This window comes from Gasterosteus aculeatus, chromosome 16 (assembly GCF_964276395.1).
Source record: "Gasterosteus aculeatus chromosome 16, fGasAcu3.hap1.1, whole genome shotgun sequence".
In the NCBI taxonomy this organism is placed as follows: Eukaryota; Metazoa; Chordata; class Actinopteri; order Perciformes; family Gasterosteidae; genus Gasterosteus; species Gasterosteus aculeatus.
This window is the reverse complement of record NC_135704.1, coordinates 12,035,710-12,056,125: the sequence shown is the minus strand read 5'-3', so window position 1 is coordinate 12,056,125 and position 20,416 is coordinate 12,035,710. Positions and strand designations below refer to the sequence as shown.

The 20,416-nt window shown below is 43.9% G+C and overlaps 2 protein-coding genes across 7 annotated transcripts in view; one reads left to right on the top strand and one right to left on the bottom strand.

Annotated features, from left to right (window-relative positions):
* The window catches only part of fmnl2a (formin-like 2a), a 43,934-nt gene extending 36,618 nt beyond the window's left edge, over positions 1-7,316 (top strand). Inside the window, exons 18-28 of one of the 4 annotated variants that reach the window (XR_013453086.1) lie at positions 98-332; positions 432-500; positions 588-668; positions 758-887; positions 983-1,146; positions 1,260-1,361; positions 1,907-2,002; positions 2,455-2,578; positions 3,519-3,638; positions 5,038-5,136; positions 5,516-7,316. Coding sequence is in view for 3 of the 4 variants with exons in the window: in XM_078091144.1 (XP_077947270.1) it covers positions 98-332; positions 432-500; positions 588-668; positions 758-887; positions 983-1,146; positions 1,260-1,361; positions 1,907-2,002; positions 2,455-2,578; positions 5,516-5,625 (1,111 nt within the window). In the remaining variant the exon portion in view is untranslated. The remainder of the gene's footprint in view (positions 1-97; positions 333-431; positions 501-587; positions 669-757; positions 888-982; positions 1,147-1,259; positions 1,362-1,906; positions 2,003-2,454; positions 2,579-3,518; positions 3,639-5,037; positions 5,137-5,515) is intronic. The other 3 variants (XM_040201054.2, XM_078091145.1, XM_078091144.1) reach the window with 3 other exon arrangements.
* Positions 7,317-7,532: 216 nt separating this feature from the next.
* Positions 7,533-20,143, bottom strand: prpf40a (PRP40 pre-mRNA processing factor 40 homolog A). Of its 3 annotated transcripts, none has more exons than XM_040201055.2 (27): positions 20,054-20,143; positions 18,118-18,198; positions 17,818-17,961; positions 16,190-16,273; positions 15,810-15,828; positions 15,677-15,696; positions 15,487-15,528; positions 15,278-15,388; positions 14,510-14,630; positions 14,263-14,287; positions 13,862-14,074; positions 13,482-13,587; positions 12,210-12,274; positions 11,948-12,112; positions 11,060-11,168; positions 10,767-10,917; positions 10,523-10,656; positions 10,295-10,409; positions 9,961-10,052; positions 9,704-9,820; positions 9,357-9,494; positions 9,121-9,216; positions 8,955-9,041; positions 8,761-8,851; positions 8,600-8,661; positions 8,331-8,486; positions 7,533-8,124 (listed from the first exon to the last, which is right to left on the bottom strand). In XM_040201055.2, the coding sequence occupies exons 1-27, from the start codon at positions 20,054-20,056 to the stop codon at positions 8,035-8,037; spliced, it is 2,637 nt and encodes an 878-aa protein (XP_040056989.2). In that variant the 5' UTR covers positions 20,057-20,143; the 3' UTR covers positions 7,533-8,034. The 3 variants fall into 3 exon arrangements, with proteins under 3 accessions (XP_040056989.2, XP_077947273.1, XP_040056990.2); XM_078091147.1 differs by having other exon boundaries at positions 15,278-15,385; XM_040201056.2 differs by lacking the exon at positions 18,118-18,198 and having other exon boundaries at positions 20,054-20,134.
* Positions 20,144-20,416: the final 273 nt, after the last annotated feature.

Genomic DNA, 20,416 nt, shown 5'->3' with positions numbered 1-20,416 from the left:
TATAAGTTTTTTCACGTTGATATATAAAAAGTAGTTTTGGACCTGTTTTCAAAGTGTGTAACGCATCCCTACCTCCCTCCGTCACATCAACTTTCAGCTTCGACCTGCGAACCCTGCCGGTGGACTTCGTGGAGTGTCTGATGCGCTTCCAGCCCACGGAAAATGAGATCAAAGTCATGCGGCAGTTCGAGAAGGAGCGCAAACCACTGGAGAGCCTGACAGACGAGGACCGCTTCATGATGCAGTTCAGTAAGATCGAGCGGCTCATGCAGAAGATGACCATCATGGCCTTCATCGGCAACTTCTCCGAGAGCGTGCAGATGCTCACACCGGTGAGGGCCGGGGAATCCACATGGGGAGGCTGTGACTGTAGAAAGCGACAGTGGTTCACTGGATTCAGCGTCTTCTCATCCTCTTTGTTTGCCCCGCAGCAAATTCATGCAGTCATCGCAGCATCCGTGTCAATCAAGTCGTCTCAGAAGCTCAAGAAGATTCTAGAGGTGGCGGATTTATTCCTAATCGAATGTTGAACGTCAAATGAATGCATGGTCAGTCTGACACAGTCTTCTTCTATTCCTGCTTTGCAGATTATCTTGGCACTTGGAAACTACATGAACAGCAGTAAAAGAGGAGCGGTGTACGGCTTCAAGCTGCAAAGCTTAGACCTGGTAATTGGCCTCCCCGCTGACTTTTACGAAGCACTTTATTATTTCCAGACAAAGGTTTTCTGAAGTTTTGTGTTTTACCTTCTCCGCAGCTCCTCGATACCAAGTCGACGGACCGCAAGATGACGTTGTTACACTACATCGCCAACGTGGTGAAGGAGAAATACTCCCAGGTTTCTCTCTTCTACAATGAGCTGCACTATGTGGAGAAAGCTGCAGCAGGTAAGCGCACGAGTGTTGCTCCTGTCTGACTTTTCCCACTTTCGGCGCGTCGCGCGTGCGCTCCTGTCACTCATGCGTGCGCCGGGTGTTCACAGTGTCGCTGGAGAACGTCCTGCTGGACGTGAAGGAGCTGCAGAGAGGCATGGAGCTGACCAAAAGAGAGTACAGCATGCACGGCCACAACACCATGCTCAAAGACTTCATCGCACACAACGAGAGCAAGCTGAAGAAGCTGCAGGATGACGCCAAGATCGCACAGGTATCCCGAGCGCCTCGTCTGGTTTTATGCACCCTGTTGTTGCGACGCGGTTTAAAATGAAGGAAAAAATTAAGAGTGTTTCTCCAACTAAGTCCCCCGTCTGTGTTTGAAAGGATGCCTTCGACGAGGCAGTGAAGTTCTTCGGAGAGAACTCCAAAACAACGCCGCCCTCCGTCTTCTTCCCTGTGTTTGTGCGGTTTGTTAAGGCCTACAGGGTGAGTCAGAGAATCTTATCGCACACAATCACACAAAACTAGTCGGGCAAGAGGGGATGTCTGGGGGGGGGCACCTCACCGCACCGCACCAATGTGTGGAGATGTGTGATTGCACTTTTTGCACTCTATTGACAACAACTTGTCCACGAAAGTCACAGCAACATGACATCTGGAGGGATACAAGAGACTTTTGTGCGTGTGTGTGTGTGTGTCCATTTTGAGAGGATGTGAGTAGACATGGATACGCCCTCTGGTGTTCTCACTGCAGCACAGGATTCTCTTCTATTCCAAAGCTGAGAAGTATCTTACAAATAAAACAGTACGTTTTAAGCATGACGGACTACAAGCAGCACTAACTAACTAAATCCGTCACATCATGTGATCCCTTCCCTCCCCACAGCTTCTTGACTGTTTCCAGCTGCTTCTTACTTACTCCAAACCATGATAATGACTCCATTGAGATGCATTTAAAATGAGAGCTTCTTATATCATGTTAACAGCACAGCTTGTGCTAATAGTTTGATATGTTTATGTAACATCCTCAGCAAGCAGAAGAGGACAATGAGCACAAAAAGAGACAGGAGCAGATTTTGATGGAGAAACTCCTGGAACAGGAGGCCATGATGGAGGAGGACCAGAAGGTAAGTCACCTTCCTTTCAACTCTTTCTACCCCCCCCCCCACCACACCCCCTCCTCCTTTCTATTGCGGGTGGTAACAGGGGATCAGGAAGACCACTTCCTCCTCTTTCTGCTTCCTCCTCCCTTCCTCTAGATTGCTGAGCACAAGACTAATTGAGCACTGACTGCCTGCTGGGTGTAGTTATATCTGGTGCTCTAGTCTGAATCCCCCGCTGAGCCACATCACATCGACTCAAGATCAGCGGTTACACTTCTTAAATGGTTCACTTAACTCACACGTACACAAACCTGCAGAGTGAAGTAATGTGTATATTTTAGCTAAAGGAAATTGTGGTTGGGAGAAACCTTTGTAGATCATACTGGAAGCACGACTGAGAATATGACTTATTAATGCATGTTAAACGTGGTCTGCGTGTGTGTGTGTGTGTGTGTGTGTGTGTATTTGTGCCTCAGTCTCCGTCTCATAAAAACAAGCGGCAGCAGCAAGAGTTGATCCAGGAGCTCAGGAAGAAGCAGGTGAAAGACAGCCGCCACGTCTACGAAGGCAAAGACGGAGCGATAGAGGACATCATCACAGGTAACCCCACCCGGGCCCCGCCGAGGCCCCTCGCCACACACAGACAGGCAAACAATGCAGGGCGCTCTGCACGAAGGTCCTTTCTGATGCTACACAGTCATTAACAGAGGGAAGCTAAAACAACTAACACAATGACTTTGGCTTTATTACATTTTTATTCTGCTGTCAGATATTTGATAACTAAAGGCGTTTAACCTGATGATCACAAACATGCAGCTAACCCAATGACATTCAGCTCCAGATGGGTCTGATGATCATCGCTAGTCTTACCTGCTTTGTCGTTGCTTTTCTACGCCATCTGTAGGTAGACGGGGCCGGGTCGGGACTAGCTCATAGGAAAATCATTCAGTATAATGGAATAAATTCATCTTAAGTTGGATAAACCTGCCGTGGGCAGTTATGGAATTTAAGTCGTTTTCTGATGTTCTCTACTTAAGTGTAGTTGGACTTTATATGTTCAATCATTTGATGAGCCATGAACACATAGCATAGAAACAATGTTGGCTGGTTCAGCGCTCTCTGCAATCCACTGCAAAGTCTAGAACATTTACACCAGTAAGATATATTCATATTTTAATAAAATGATATCAGCTGATGTAAGTGTAATGTAAATACTTTTACATTTGTTTTACATGCAAACTGTGATACATTAATACAATTCATTGTCATAGATTTTGTTCTGTTTGGGTAAATTAAATGCTACTTACCAATTAACGTATTAGTATTAACATTTAGATATTACATGACACACTTCAAACATTGAGCTTTATTATTAAGTAACATTTTTAGATCAACAGCCACCATAAAAAAAGTCCCCCCCCCCGCCCGATGCTGTTGTGAGACATTTGCTTAGCGCTAAAACCCTGTAGAAGTCTGCTTTTTCTTAAACTGTCTTTGTCCTGTCTTGTCCTGGCTGTTGTCCTTGTTGTCCTCGATGCAGTGCTGAAGACAGTGCCCTTTACCGCCCGCACAGCCAAGCGCGGCTCTCGGTTCTTCTGCGAGTCGGCCCTCAATGAGGAGTACCATTACTAAGCTCATAGAACTGTCCCTCCTCGCTAAGGTTGCTGGAACAAAACATTCTCTCCTTTTACGTGTCTCTCTCTCCCCCCCCCCCGCATGAGTCTTCACACCTGTTTTAACCGTCACACTCTCAGACCCGTGTTTGTGTTCACAGTGCCGATCAAAAGGTTTTTACAAACACACCTGTGTGTATATGTGTGTGTGTGTGTTCTCTCTCCTGAGTACGACCATGTGGGTGTAACGGTTTTCTCTGCCCACCTGCATGAAGTGTGACCCCCCCCCCCCCACCTCATCTATTATCATCACGTTATCAGCCATGGCAAACCATAATGTCACAGAGGGGGCTGTCTGCGAGGTCACACTAGTATCTGCAGTGACAGCAGAGGGAAAGTGGAACGGAGTGTGTGTTCTCTCATCGAGGCCTCGAGTAGAAACGCTAAGCTGCCTGCTGCCATCTAGTGGTCACAGATTGAAGACAAATAATGAGTCGAATACTTCAGTTTATCACTGATTACATTCAGATTGAATGGTTATTTCATGCAATGTGTATGTAGAATATACATATATAAGCTTTAGTCATCATCATTATCATCATCATCATTATTGTGTTAGGGGCTGTGGCATTATCACTTGCTTTTATTTGTTTAATGTCTAATGAAAAAAACGAATGTTTGTGTGTTTGTTATCACATGTCATTACTGCTGCTGGAACAGCTTCTCGCATGCTGATTGCTTGCTTCCTTCCTTCCTAACGTTTTCCCAGAATGCATCCCTGCTCTCCCCGTTAGGCTGCAGACCGAAAGGTCAAAAGACTCTCTGTGGTGTGGGAGGCTCGCTAATATTCTGCATGACGTCTCCACCTGGACAATCTCTCTGATCGCAGCGGTGCTTCTTTGCAGTTGCATCCTCTGTGTGCGTGTGTGTGTGTGTGTGTGTGTGTGTGTGTGTGTGCTACTAACATGCAGCGAGGCCGTTTCGCCTGGTTCCCGCCCGTCCTTGGTGCTGGCTGCATGCATGCTTTGGTAGATTTTTGGTGACGACGCTGTTGTATGTATGTAAATGTAAACAATCCTGCCGTGTCCTGCAACCACGTTTGTTTATTTCTGTCCACGATCGCTCTGAGGTGTGAAACGGGCTCTTCTTCTGTCCTGCTGGTAGCCGCTCTCCAAAGCACAATGAGTTTAGAACGCAGAAAAAAAAGAGAAAGAAAACCGCCAGACGCTTTGATCCGCCTCCCTGCCAGATGAACTAGTTAACGTCCTCCGGCTCTGTCCCCTCTCAAAGCCTTTCCCCTCCTGCGGCCTTTTCCGCCCCTGCAGCCTGCCGCCACTTTGCTTTGCTCTCGCAGTGCCCTCTCAGCGCTCTCAGCAAAGCTGGTGTGAATATGTCGGCCTCCTCCTCTTCCATTTTTAACCTCCATTTTGTCTTCTCTTCGTCTAGCCCTAAAGAAGAATAATATTACTAAATTTCCCAATGTCCACTCGAGGGTAAGAAGTCCTCCAGTAGCACACCTGTAATGGTGGATGTGTCCCAAACCTGGCAAGCATCTCTTTATTATCTCTTCTGTTTTGACTGTAATTTCCTTCATCTCTCTCATTCTATCCCCTTCATAACAACACATTTGAATGTCTTGACAATACAAAATAGATAATTCACCCATTTTATTAGGATGGCGCATCTTGCTTTCACAAGATCCATCTAAGTTTTCCTACGTAGAAGTGAAAACCCTGTTGCCTGTTTCTGTGGTGAGACAGCTGACCTGCAGGGCCTTTTCTCTGGGTAGAACTCATGCTGCTTTGAGAGACGTGCTGCCAGCACTCTGAGCACGTGGGCACGTCAAGACGCCGCCACAAGACCACTGACAGATTGTTCTTTACCCTCCTGCCCCCCCCCCATCCGCGCCATTCTACCCTCACAGATTTGAGGAATCAGCCGTACAGGCGAGCAGACGGCGTGCGGAGGAGCGTCAGGAGACGCTTTGATGATCAGAACCTGCGGCCGATGGCGAGCGGCGAAGTGGTTGTGTGAAGAGGGATCAGTGCATGTGCCGATGGGGGGGGTTTAAAGATGGGGAGGATATGAGAGAGAGAGAGACGGGCGGGTCGATGCAGAGCGAAGGCTGATACGTGAAAGATGACCAGCGTAGCAAACATACAGGATGATATATATGTAAATATATATATATAATACATAAGAATACATGTAGCTTCATGTCTGTGCTACAGCAGCAGCTTTTCACTATGAAGGACGCAGACATGTGTGGGACTGTATTTTAAGTGTCTGAAAGGTGGATCCGGGAACCTTAGACCAGCCAAGTGCCTGAACTTATTTTTGTGGGCTGATTTCACGCCGTCTCCTGTTTGTCTGATGTTTTTTTTTAATTTTATTTTTGTTACCCAATTTTAAACATGTAAAACTGGACTTGCGGTGGCCTTAAGAGCCACGTGAACGAGATGCTTCCTTGGGAACATAATGTAGAATGTATGGGACGCGTTCCCTTTAGCTGTTACAAAAGCGACATCTTTTAGTGTTGGTTTGACACTGTGGTATCTTGGTACATTCCGGTGCTTCTTTCCATTCCTCGTACTACAAAAAACACACCAAACCATCTCGAGAATTGTTTTTCTATAAAAGGGCTGATGAGCAGGCGTATGGAGGGTAATTTGTACTAAAGTAAGTGTATCGCTGAGGGATCAACAAAAAAAAGAAATGGAAAGCCAATGTGAATTATCTCCATGCTGACTTCTTTCAGCATCTTTACTCATGGATCAAGCCTGTAGCTGTTGATCTATAGAAGTAAAACTTTACCGTCCATTTAAACTGTTGCATTTCTGTAGCAGCACAGCAGTCCAAGCGAGCCTGTACAGCGACATGAAAAAGAATTTCGACCAAACGTAGAAACTGCACAAAAGTAAGAACCCTACTAAATGGTTCTCACTGTCAAACTGGATCAACTCAATCTTTGCATTTCATCTCTCATTCTTTTTACTGATTGATTACACTCCGGGCGACTGCGTCTACTCACTTTATTGTAATTTTAATGTATAGTATTTAACCACTGAGAGGATTCATTTTAACGCATCTTTTAATCTAACGTGTCCATGGACATTAAAAACATGGCAAATCAAAGTACAAGAAAAAAAAAGTTTCCTAAATGTACAGATATTTTGCTACAATGTTTTTTTTTTCTTTATTCACATTACCAGATGGTTAATATTGTACATATTGTTCAAAAAAAGTTTTCATTGCCTTGTGGTACACAACTTGAATTTTATTTTAACTTATAGTTTTTGTTATGTATTTAATTATGCCAAATGCAGCCAGAATCTTCAGTAATGTTAAATCATGTCCTATATTGTATGTCTGTCATGTGGGGGGTTCACAGATGCATCAAAGCCAGCTACAAAAACAAGCAACCGATTTTAAATTGTACATTTGAACAGATTTAATGTCAGATCTTCCCCACTGTGTTTAATCAAACTAGCTTCTGTTATCTGACCTGAGATGAGCTAGTTTTGTGGCCTAGTGGTGTGCAGCTGTTCTACTCGCTCGACTTCAGTCTACAGTAGTAACACTTGTATAACTGGATAATAATGGCATGTCTTTTTTGTACTTTCACCGAATTTAGGCAGTCTGCCTATTACAAAATAACAAGCTTTATTTTAAAAGATTAGGTGATATGAGATTTTTAAACGATGAAATAAACTATTTACATTGAACATACAGGAGTCTTTCTTTGGCAATAAATCCAATGATGCAAATCACCTTTTCAGGACTTTACTGCAGTTTGTTTAATAAAGATCACGAGGATTCCCCCACTAACAAGTCGTCCTAGTAGCTGCTCATCTATTAACTATCAGTGGAATGTTTGCAGACTACATATAAGAACAATTGCCTCCATATTGATCTCATGAAGTATCCAATTAGACACATTATCCATTGAAACAGTATTTTATTACATTTCACAAAGGTAAATATCAATTTAAACAGATGCTCAAATTAAAACCTTTTTGGATAATTAGCGAATAGTTAAGTTTGACCAAATCCAACATGCCCAGAGATCATGAAAGATGCTGCGAATTGTCTAATTTTCCAGGTTTAAGACGCTCAGTGTGGCGTTGAAGGTGTCATCGTAATTGAGTATAAAAATGATTGGCAATGGAAAACATGTACAGCTACAATCAACTAAAAAAATACTAACAAAAGCAACCAAAAGGACAACCTGATATTTAAACGGTTGATCAGCTGATCAGTTTCCTGATCTCAAAGTAGTTACCAAATAAGTGTGTAAGCTCAGCATATTCCCATGAATACCAGAGAGCAGTGTTACGTCACACAGTCTGCAGGGTGGGGGGTGGAGGGGGCGCCCAGCTCGGAGGGGAATGCATGTCTCTAGAAGTGTACGAATACAGTTAAAGGACGGGAGAAGTGTGATCATCAAGGTGCATCCAGCTGTTCCAGTAAAGTCCTTCTCCTTTTCTCCAGCTCTCCTTCACTCAGCTCGCTGCCTGATGTGTCCCAGCCACCCTGACCACAACACAGACACTCAGCATCGCATGAACTACCAGGAACTAAACACAACTGCTGTAACTAAAAATAACAAGACAACCTCTAAATGAGGAGTAGTCACTGGTAACTTTTACTAGTTCAAGCTCCCTCAACATCAGGCAACCATGACCATTACCGGCTGAAATGATTCCAATCTAATTTCTGCAGTGATGAAGAAAACCAACCTCCTCTTTTGGAGCTTTTCTTTTAGGAGACTTCTGTTTAGAGTCTGGGCGAGATTTCCCCCGAGACTTGTCATTCTCTTTGTCTTTCTCCAGGTCCTTTTCCCGCTTTCCATCGCGCTCTCTTCCCTTCTTCTCATTGTCGGATTCCGGCGACGCCTACGATCATAACCCCCATCAGCTCACATACATGTACATCCAGATTACACGTGCGTGTGTGTAAACACATTGCATGGATTTGAGGGGGGGGGGGGGACTTCCGGTATACTTACAGACTTGTGACGCCTCTTCTTGCCCTTCTTCTTGTGCTTCTTGGATTTTTTATAGCTTCTCTCTGGTTTCGGGCAAAAAAAAAGTCAATAAACGTCAATAGTTCCGTGCACTTGTTCCGTGAGATGACAAATACACGAGCAAAGCGTCGACGCCCACTCACCGGATTCTCCGCTGGACGAGCGCTCGGAGGGAGATTTAGATTGTGACCTCTTTTTCTTCTTGTGGTACTCCTCGTCCTCAGACTCTGAGCCCTGTCAAAACAGAGAAGTGGAGTAATTGGGAGATTAACGAGGCGTGATATGAAGTATTGACAGCGGGGGCAGAAGGTGTCTCATAGCAGCGAGGACTACTGACCGAGCGGGAGCGGGAGCGTTTCCTGTGGTGCTTCTTGGACTTCTTGGAGTGCTTCTTTGTCTTGGAGTGATGATGTTGGCATTCGTGCTGTTAAAAAAAAAAAAAAGACCGCGGTGGTAAACCTTCTGGTCACTTCTGCCCATTCTCACGTTGCTGGCGGACTCACCTCCAAGACATGCATGAAGTCTTTGAATATCCTTTTCCTCTCCGACTCCAGAGTCACATCTTCAAAGGCAGATTCTTTTAAGAATCTCTCTCGGATCTGAAATCGTCACAAAAGAACGAGCACAACAAAAACAGAAAAGCTCTTAGAAATAATTCGAGTAAAATAGCGAGGGCTGTTAGTAGGTAATTGTCGGTGCTTTGAAGCTGTGAAAATATCCTTATGCATAAAAGACGTACCCCCTCCCATGTGGTCTCGGGCTCCAGCGGGGGCGTCGCCAGCTTCAGCATGTTCTTAAAGGCGGCTTCTTTTCGTTTCATTTTCCTGGCCTCCTCCTTCTCTCGCTCTCTCTCTCTGGCCTCGGCCTTCTCCAGCAGCTGCACACAAATAGGTTGGGAAATGCGTTAATAAACAATCAAAACCGCCTAAAATCGAAAGACGGATCAACTGTAACGATACAAACCCTAATTAGCTACGATAACAACATTGATTTGAAGTTCTTAAACCGGCAAACGTTAAGCTGTTAAATACTTAACAGCCGCTGGGTTCTGCGAAGGGTTTGAGAAACGCTGGTGGGGAAACTCACACTGTTGAATGCGAGCTTTATGTTTCCGGCATCCAGTGTGGTGGCTCTCTTGTCGGAGCTGATGACGGATCCAAAGTCATCAAAGCTTGTGTTGATTTCCACCAGAAAGCCTTTGTCCTAGCGGGACACAAATGAAGCAGATTAACAAGTTGTGTGACTGAAAAAGAATAAAACATCACAACAAACCCGCTTAATGAAAGCGAGGGCTTTTCCCTGTGACACTAATCCAGGTATAAGTACACCAGAGCCACACGTACCTTAAGAATATCTTTGATGATCCTCTTTTCATCATGATAGCGGGCCTTCAAGTCCTCCACATAGAATTTGAAGAGATCAAGGGGAGTTGAACCTGCACAACAGAAGGGATAAGGAAACATGTGTTATGCACAAAACGCATGCAAAACTACACAGCCAAAACAAAAACATCACCATTAAAAGAATTAGAAGAAAGAAATTGGCATGCTAAATGTTTTGTTAAATACATGTGTGCATGTTCAAATGTGTCACGCGCTGCATATCACAGCCACGTGCTGCAGATCATTGAGCTCATGTGGCCGGTGGATTCACGTGTGCCGCCGCCTGCTGTCTTACCCGGCTGGCCCAGCATGTTGGCGAAGCGGATGTCGGAGCTCAGGGTCGGGTACATCTCCATCCAGGCAGACATGGAGTGCAGCTGGCCGTGGTCGTGGAGCTCGTCCAGAAATTTCTGAGGACACAAAGAAAACCCTTCAGCACAACAGTTCAGCACAGCGATTCAAGGGTTTTACTAATGTAACGTGTGAAGTAAGCGTGTTCCGAGATGCTCATGTTGAGGCTCACCTGGAAGGCCTCGCGGTTCTTGCGCTGTCGTCTCCTCTCCCTGAGAAGAGTCTTCTGTTTCTCCTCCTCCTCCTCCTTCTCCAGAGCTCGGATGTGCTCCTCAAAACATATGAGGGCATCCTCTTTGTCCATGTCTGTCAGCAGGAAACAACACGTGTCAACAGGGAGAACTGAGGACCCACTGAACGGCACCTACAACCACGATTAGCTCCAAACTAATTAGAGAAATAACAATCTCTCGTACTTTGCAGCTCCTCGTCCTCTGCGAAGGTGGGGTTGTCCAGCAGGTACTGCTGGGCCTCGGACCAGGTGGTGCGGTACGTGACGTTGGCCATGTTGTCCAAAATGTTCTTCAGAGCTTCCCAGTTCCTCTTTCTCAGCTGCTTGGCTTGCTCCTGGAGGCATTGTGGAGAAGAGGAAAGCAGGATGTCAATAGTGTCAGTGATCACAAAGCCCCCTTGTCTTAAAAGGGAACGTCCTTCATGATGATGGACAGAAAGTGATTCTACGTTATCATGATGTGGAACAAAGCCTCGCCTTCTCTTTCTTGGCGAGGTAGAACAAAACATCCTCATAGATCTCCAGCCGGTCTCTCTCTGGCACGCAGCTCCACACCTCAAGCTCATTAAACATCTGTTCTGCTTTCCTGGATGGCAAGTACACACGATTAATTTCACACAATAACCCACATGAGGGCAGCATTTTACAGGAAGAAAACGCATTTGTTTTTTGATGCGGTGCGCAAGTCATCAGATGAACAGATGCAGAGATATTATGAAAGGAATAACATGTAAATAAAAAGTACAGCTGAAGCTGTATTAAGCGAAGTAGGAGACACACACATAATCAGCCGGTCCATATATCAAGTCATAGTGTCGGTGGTGCCCCTTCCCAGATTACAGTCTGCCACCACAACAACCCCCTACTAGAAGAACTGTGGAACTGGCTCGTTATCAAGGTCATCGGCCGATCTGTCCGTCACGATGACTTTCACAGAAAGGCCGCAGGCTGCTGAACTGCAGCTCGCGCAACACCAGGATCAAAACTCAAGCAGTTGAAATGTTGTTGGCATGATTCCTAATGCACGAGTCCTTAATACAGGTTTAACGATGCCGGGGCCGAATAAGTACACAAATAGCAAAAAGCAGTTATTTATAGTTGTCGTTTCCAGCGTCTGTGCTGTATTTATGCGTGTGTGAGAAATTCAACATAAAAGAGGAGGAAGAAACCAAACACATGCAAACCCACGATGAGACGAGCACATCAGAACCAACTAATCACAAGAGGAAGCTGCCAGTGCTCTGACTGCATGGTGGCGTGCAAAACCACTGGTGACCTTTCAACGGTCCAATCTGCGTAATCACATTGACAATACAGGGAAACACAAATCAATATAGAAAAAAAACCCTCTTTGAGGGCACTTACTTGTATCTGGTGGTAGATGTCATCTTCTCGTGGTTCTCCAGGAACCTCTGAAAGGTCTCTTTGGACTCCTTGTATTTAATTCTGGCCTCCTCTTTTTCCTCCTTCTCGGTTTGGACTTTGTAGGCATTGAACGCCTGTTTCTTCTCACTCAGTTTGGGAAGGGCACTTTATTGACAAGGGAGAGTAAAATGTAGGTCAGAGGGGCATCGTCATCCCCTGCTGTAAACAGGATAAACCGATCAATCCCAGGAGAAAAGCGTACCTGTAGCGAGGATCATTAATAATCATCTTCATAGCCTGCTCCCAGGAAGAGTTTGAGGACACACCCTGAAATGCAGAGAATAAAATAAAAAAGTCAGGATTCGGTGCCTTTGAATAAAAAAGGGACAATGAGCCGTTCTGCTTTCTCTCCTGAGAGCTAAAACATCTGCTGAATTACTACTAGATGTCGAGGGACAATAATTCATAGAGGGGCTGCAGAGGACTTATGTAAGCGCCCTTTCGGCCACTTGCCTCTCTCAGGGAGCGACTCCTTCATCCATTATCAACGGATTCCACTGCTTGTAAATTGTCAGTCATTCTAACTAACAGTCATGTCACTTTTTCTCACCGTCTTAAATCACAGACAGCCTTTGATACAATGAAGCTAATCACAAAGACAGCGCCATTAAGATCTTGCGAGAACTGGCAAGCAATCTCAGAGGAGCGCTTTAAGCACAACATTAAAAAGAGCCTAAATATAGCAGCATTCGAGGTGGGTGGAGCCAGGCGACAACGCATCCACGGCAACCAGAGGTGAAGCTCACAGACTGAGCCGAGGGCTCCTGGGGTCTCAAAGGGAGGGACAGGGATTAAATCCAGATCACCATGCAAAGGCTAACACGGCAGGCATTAGGACAGACTTATTACAATACATACACATACAATATATTTACAAAAGCACCCTATTTAATAATAACGTGGCTGGATCATCGTTAATATAAACCAGCTTTTTTGGTGGTTAGTTATTAAACAGAAAGCAGGTTTTAAATAATTGAAAATCTACTCAATTTTACTCTTTTTTTTCCCCTCCATAGAGCTAATGGTTAATTGCTACACAAAAATCCCCCCAACCTTCGGTGACCAGTTCTCACCGTAGGAAGAAGACACGTGGCATAGATGTTGTGTGTGTGTGTACATAACCCACCACGGCCAAACTCGCCAAGTACACAGCTGCATATTTGACTAAATTCTAAAAAAGCCAATAACAGATGACAAACAGTCACTTTGATGCGGTTTTGCATTGAAGACATGAAATGACGCGATCAGCCCGACAGTCTTTGTAGCAGATACATGCATAATGAATTCTAAATAATTAATAGCTAATAATTCCTGTCCAGGCAAGCTTGCTGATGCTTCGGGGATAATTTCACTGGATAAATGTCAAAATGCAAACAGGCACCACAAGCTGACAGACAGCTCAGCCTCCAAACTCTCCCCCAACGTGTGGCCCAAGTTCATCTACATGTTGGCCCTGTTCGACAGCCCGACTCACCTTCTCCTTCAGCAGCTCTTTGAAGGCCTGCTTGGCCTCCTCTTTTGTGTTCCACTTGTACGTCTTCTTCTGAAGTTCTGGCCTTTCTTCTTTTGTGACTTCAATACTGAGGGCAAAGGAAGCGGCAACGCATTAACTTAACTGTGTTTGCATGAAGCACTTAGGACATCGTACATTCATCACGTCGGGAGATGTGAACATTAAACCAATTTATGAGACGCAAAAATAGACCTCATCCATGAATACATTACGTTGAAAGGGTGCCGTGTACATAAAACCCCGGTTCATAAGGACTCTATTCTCGTCCCGGCGTGATGAAGACGACGTGCGCCTGAGTACCGGAGACACTGTCCGCCTAGACGTCAGACACAGTTGTTTACCTGGCTGCGGCCTCTGTGGCGACCGAGCTCTCGGAGGAAGCCACAGGTGCGTCCACAGTCTTGATCTCAGCTACGTGATGCACGGCCGCCTGAGACAGGTGTTCCTCCGAGACGGCGGCCACAATCTCCGCCTCCATCACGGTTACCATAGCGGCAGTGTTGTCTGCTTGCATTGCGGGAGCTGCCGCGGTTCCAGGAGCCATCGCCTCCGTCCTGAAATCACACCACGAGGGGTTAAACCACATGGGAAGAACAGCAGGACAACGTCGCTGACAGGATAAGGACATAAAGGACAACGAAATGAAAAATGTAAAACTTTCAATACAAAACGGGATGTAATCGTATTAGGAGTAACTTTCAATAACCGCTGCAGGAACTGAGTGTAAATAGGAGGCTCTTACCCATTCTCCTCTGCTTTGATCATAGCTGAAATAGAAAGAACATGATAGCTTTTAGGGAACTAGTTTTCATTTCTTAACATGTTGCTAATAAGAAAACAGCATAGACAAATGAACTGCACGAGCCATAACATACTCCATTCTGTTGTCATCCCCAAAGCCCTCTCACGCATGTAAGTCTAACCGGACATTTATCAAGCTGCCACATCCGTTCAAACAGGTGTGACATCATCAGAGAGCCGCTCTTTACCTTCCAGATCCTCCAGCTCTTTGGGTTTCGTCCATCTAGACTCCTTAGTCTGAGAGTTGTAATAATAAGGCTTCCCCGTGTCGGACTTGTACTCCTTCCAAGGGCATTTGGACAGCATTTGCTAAAAAGTGGTAAAACAAAAGGAAGGTTATTTCTCAATGAAGGATAACGTGAATCTAAAATAAAAACTCAGCTTGTTACATAAATAAAAGTGGTAGGCTAGCTGCTGCTGCTTCTTCTCTTTTTTTACTTTAAAACAAATACACACAGACCGTTTCCGTAACTCCTGTCCTGATTCTGAGGGAAGAAGCGTTACACAGCGCGCCATTTTGAGCTGAAACTTTGATGGAGGCCCAATTTCTCGCTCGCTTGGAAGGTGTCGCGACGGGTGAGAAACGTTTTTCGGAAGTGGAAATGAGGACTCCTCTACACGATCAATCCTCTTTCCTACTTGCTGTTGATTATATTGTCGCTTACAATAAATAACGCAATGAACTGTTTAAAACGTACAAACTTAGTAGTAGTAGTTCTCTGCCGTCATTAAGGTTGTTGATGAATGTCAACAACGTCGTGGGTCGCTGGTACCCAACATATGAGCACACATGCTGTGACTCACTATGCAAACCGAGCACAGAGAAGCTCTGATTGCAGCGACACGGAGCGAGTATGACATCATTCTCCGCTCTGGCAGACATAACTCCACTACGTCTGTAGGTAGCAAATAGCTGTCGCTGCTATATTTACGACACGTCATGAAAGCGTTTGTACCTCTGCAGGAGATTTGAGATCCTCTGGTTTCTCCCATGTGGACTGCTTGGTCTCTGTGTTGTAGAAATAGGTCTTCCCATCCAATGACTTGTGTTCTGTCCACAGGGACTTCTGGTGCAGAAACGAAAAAAGGCAACAAAAAAAAGAAGTAAATATTTGTATGGTATGGTATCGTAGTTGATATCTTTGCATTTTCAATGTGAGCAGACCTTCTTTGGTTGGTCGTCCTGTTGAGATCCATTTGTGGCACTCTGCAAGGACAAAGGGAAAAATCAAATGTTCAGTTTGTTTAGGCGACTGAAAACCATAGTTTGGAACTATTCATAAGAACACTAAATTGTTGTAAACTTGTAATTATAGCATATTAAAAAAGGATGAAAAAAATAATACTACACTTACAGCTGTTCCAGGTGCAGCAACTGTGAAGATAAACACAACAGTCACATAATTTATTTTATTTACTTTATTTATATTCAATGCAAAACACGCAAGAAAAGGATTTGTGAGAATGGTGACCAATTAAGGATCTTACCTGAGGGGTCAACACCAGGCTGAGGAAAAGCACAATATTTTTATTTAAGACAGACTAGTCAGTCAGTCAATACACCAATACAATACAAATTTTACTCATTTGTATCATTATTTCTCAGTATTAAGGAAATTACCAACATGTGTATCATTATGATTGCAGCTGAGATGAAGCCAAAACAAAACAGTGACAATAAGGAACATGTTGTATAATTACTATTTTCAGCTGTTCCAATACATGATTAAAAATGTACAGATCTTTTTGTGAATGACAACTATTCACGACCGACGGTGTTGCTTGGCAGCACAAACGATCCGCTTGGGATTTCAGAGATTGCAGTGAATATTATGAAGTGTTAAAACAGAGCAGTGACGGAGAGTTACCGGCCCCGTTGGCTGCACAGACGCAGCTGGAATGTGAGGAGGCATCATCATCGCTGGCATCATAGGTGGCATCATGCCTGGCATCTAATAAAAGAAGCATCATGAAATATTCATTTGGCATTTTCATACCACCCAGTGCAGGAAGACGTATTACGACACAGTGTGAGACTTGCTGTTGGTGTCTGTGTGAAAGGCTGCTTGCTACTCGGGGAGGGGGGGGGGGGGGGCAGTTGAACAGGGTTGGCTGTGCGTATTTAATGGTGTGATGCCAACGCATCTGTGAAGCAGAAACACACCACACTGCAGCCCATTGTCACATTTGTAGGCTGGTGTTGCTGGCACCTTGAACAAAGAACTTCAAACATCACACTTATTCATAAGCATGAAAGGAACCCATATGCCTGATAACGCGACTCATTTCTTATTTAAAAGATAGCTAAAAAAAAAACTAGATAATAAAACACTGTTGCGGTGGTATGCCTCCCTTTTTCCAAAACGTCTTCACTTCATAATTTTGTCCTGTTAAATATTTGAGCACAGCTGTCATAATCGGCAGAAACTTTGACCATTGAGTTCTAATCTATTTACTGTGGCTCAGTGTTACAGCAGGTCGGCCTTGTGCATGACACGTCACCCGGTATAGAGTCCGAATGGTTAGACAGATGTTGGGCAGGCGGCCCCTTGCATGGCAGCTCCTGCCATCAGGTTACTCAGGTGTGAAAAGTTAAAATGAACGTGTACTGTTAAATGTTACTTGAGTTGTCAGAAGACAAATAGACGTCTATTTACAACCTTGGTTGAAAGTGGAATTTCGCACTAAATACCCTCCAAGCAGTCTTTGGATATTGCAATCATGAAAATAGGACAGATGGAAAAACCTGAAAACACGACACCTCTGAACATGGCTGTGATGGGAGGTTCAAAAAGATGCAGAAAGTTAAGTGGCATCTTCTGATGAAGACATGATGGAGTTGAAGAAAGGTTTGTTCATATCTGGCTCCACTAGTCATAATAATGTAGTGCTCACCTAAGTCATTTGAGATCTCAGAGCATTGACATTGTAAAACAAAAATTGATTAATATCTAACACAACATAATAATAAGCCAGATGATTGGACAGGTTTTAAAAGTTGCCATTTTATTTTACGGTAAACCAAATTGTCTGACGTCAACCTATCGTCCCTCATTGCATACGAAAAATCATGAGCTATAGTGGGGTCATTTTTCACATAAATTTGACAACGTGGAGGTTTCTTTGTCTGATTATTGGTGCATAATGTCCATTTCTTGGTGATGTTGCCGCTGTTGGATATATAACTCCTTACAAAACCAATGACCAGAGAAATCACTCGTACTGAACGTACCATCAATTCACTTGTTTGCGACAGAGTCGTGATTTACAAAAAGACATTCTGCAGTGCAGTGGATTCTATACTTAAGGAATAACATCTGCCACCTGGCCCTGACTTATCTGCTTTGGGTGTTGCACTGCGGTACACCCGTGTTTGAATCAGGAGCAGTCTGCCTGCTGATGTGAGAGGAGGAGCAGCAACACAAGCTACCGAGCCCAAAGAACTAACAACTGCAATAAATTACAGATCAGCCTACGAGCTTCCTGCCAGGCTCACCTGTCCCATTGGCGGGGCCCCCATCGGTGGCATTATGCCTGGGGGAATTATACCGGGAGGCAGCGGAGTCATGCTGGGCGGTCTCTGCCCCATAGGGGGCATTCCAATGGGAGGGAAGTGAGGCGGTATTCCTGGTGGTCCCATCTGGATGAATTAATCGGGAGAAAAAGAAGGATGCATTCGATTAGAGTTACATTAATAAAGACCTTAACATTGACCACTCTAACTTTAACCCGGTAGGACGACTGGCAACAAGAGGTGAGAACCTAATTGTTATAAACATATCTGTCACTGACTTACAAATTGGGGAGGTATCGCTGAGGGCAGAACACCTGGATAAGGTGGCGCTTGGCTCGGGCCATTATTGGCGTCCGATGAAGACTGTCATGAACAACATAGGAGAACATCTCTAAGAATAAAGCAGAACAATTCAACAGCACAAAACTACAGCCCCAAAGATGCCCATCAGGCAAATTCAAACAACGCTCCTAAGTAGTTTCGACAGAATGTCAAGAATATGACCCCAATGGTGATTTAATAAAGCACTGTATTAGCATGCACTAAAACAAGTTGGAATTGCTGTTCAGTCTGCGAGGCAACACTTAAGTAAGAGCAGAATAAGAATTTAGGGTGGAATCCCGATTGTACATTTGATCGGTTCAGAGCGAGATCTCTTTTCTTTAACTGTTTTGGCAGCTTCTGAGCACCTGAGACGATAAAGGGCCTCCTGCCGGCCATTTTTGATTTGAAAAGGACAACAGGACATCGTATTTTCTTCTAAGAACACACCGGGTAAATAAAAGTGGAGGAAAACAAACCGAATCTTTGCCAACACTGTTGGGAGAACGCAATTATCTACACAAGAATGTTAACATGTTAAGTATGACGCCTTCACTTAAACCCAAGACTGGTGAGAAGTATGAGAGGCAGTAAGCAGTCAAAAAACTCAACAATATCTGGGAAACAAACCAACAGTTGGTGGTCCGTGTCGTGAAAGACAGATAGTGGAGCACATGTTTGTAAGCTTTAGAAAATATGTATAAGAGAAAAGACCTGGATCACACAATTACTGGGTGGAGGGGGGCAGAACTTCTATTTTGGGATAGTACTGCTAGAGGAGTAGTAACACAGGGTTTATTAGGTGACATTGAAGGAGACTTAACAACAGGAGGCAGTGGGATAATATAGTGTTAAGGATGCAAACTATCGTAAACTCTTTAAGGAGAAGAGATAACGTTACATTCAGTTTGAGCCCAATTCTTATTCTGCTTGTACTAATCCGTGTCCTAAGTATACATATATAGTCCTAGAAGACAAGAGATTAATACACAATCTCTGACATTGTTAACCAAAGTTACATTCGTTTTACAGCTTTAAATTAGATCCCTAACGTTAACTAGCAAGTCACAACTTATGTGCACGAGTCTGATTAACCTAACTCGTCGAGGTCCAATGGAAATGTTAAAAAAGAATTGATTGATTTGAAGTTTACTTAATGGGTTAGCAACCTAAATCACGTTAACCTATATTTAATTAACCTTAGACGATAACGTGGATGCATTAACGTTAACCGGCTAACGTTAACCAGGTTATCAACTTAACTAACGTTAAATACACGCTGACGTTAGTTGTGACTGGATGATTGTCCAAAAGCAAGTTTCCTTTGTTTGTCTAAGTTAAACGCTTTATCAAAAAGCTCACGTTTAAATCTGAGTTATGCTAACTATGTTAGCTGTTACCGTGTAAAATGCTGTTCGAAATGAATGACTATAGGCTCTGGCTAAAGCCTGGTGAAGAATAATGGTTTACCAATTGCTAACGTGAGCTCTTAATGTTAGCTAGTTGGCCAACTAACTTAATCGGCTAGCTAAACTAAACTTTTATCAGCTTTGATTTATAGTTTAAATGTGCGAAGACAATTAGACGTGTTTTCCAATTTTATGCACAGCCGAAGTTAACGGGAGCAGAATGGTCTCTACCTTTATTTTATAAAAAGTATCAGTTCCAGGACATAGTCGGAACCATGACAGTATGCGTGTGGCGCTACCATAGCTCAGCGCTAAGCTAACACGACATGCTAACCTGTGGTGTTATAGGACTTGCAACAATATTGTAGCATTATTCCAACAAATAGATGGTCCTTAGACAAACACCAAATAGGTACACGTTTCATAACTAAAATGATTTACTTTTGTTTTAGTGTTATTAATACATTCTTTTGAATCGTTGTACTCACCATGTTGACGAGAGGGTATCAACCTCCTAGAAACCTGAATACCTCTCAACAACGAGCCAAGCGATTGGCTGAGCTTCATCATGCAACGGGGTCAAAGGTAAATATTCGGTAGCGTCACTCTGCGCTGGTAATGTGCAGAAATGCGCAATAACCAAAGACAGAGTTGCAATATTATGCTCTTGTTTGACAGTAAAAGACCTATAATTAGGTTTTATTTGGCAAGTTTGCTTGTCCTGAAAAATAAAAACAAATATATTATTATTATTATCATTAAGTAATTAAGCCTAAGAATCCCATAGAAAACGTAATACTGCTAACAAAAAAATTCAATTGAACACCGTAAACAAACAAACAAAGTACATT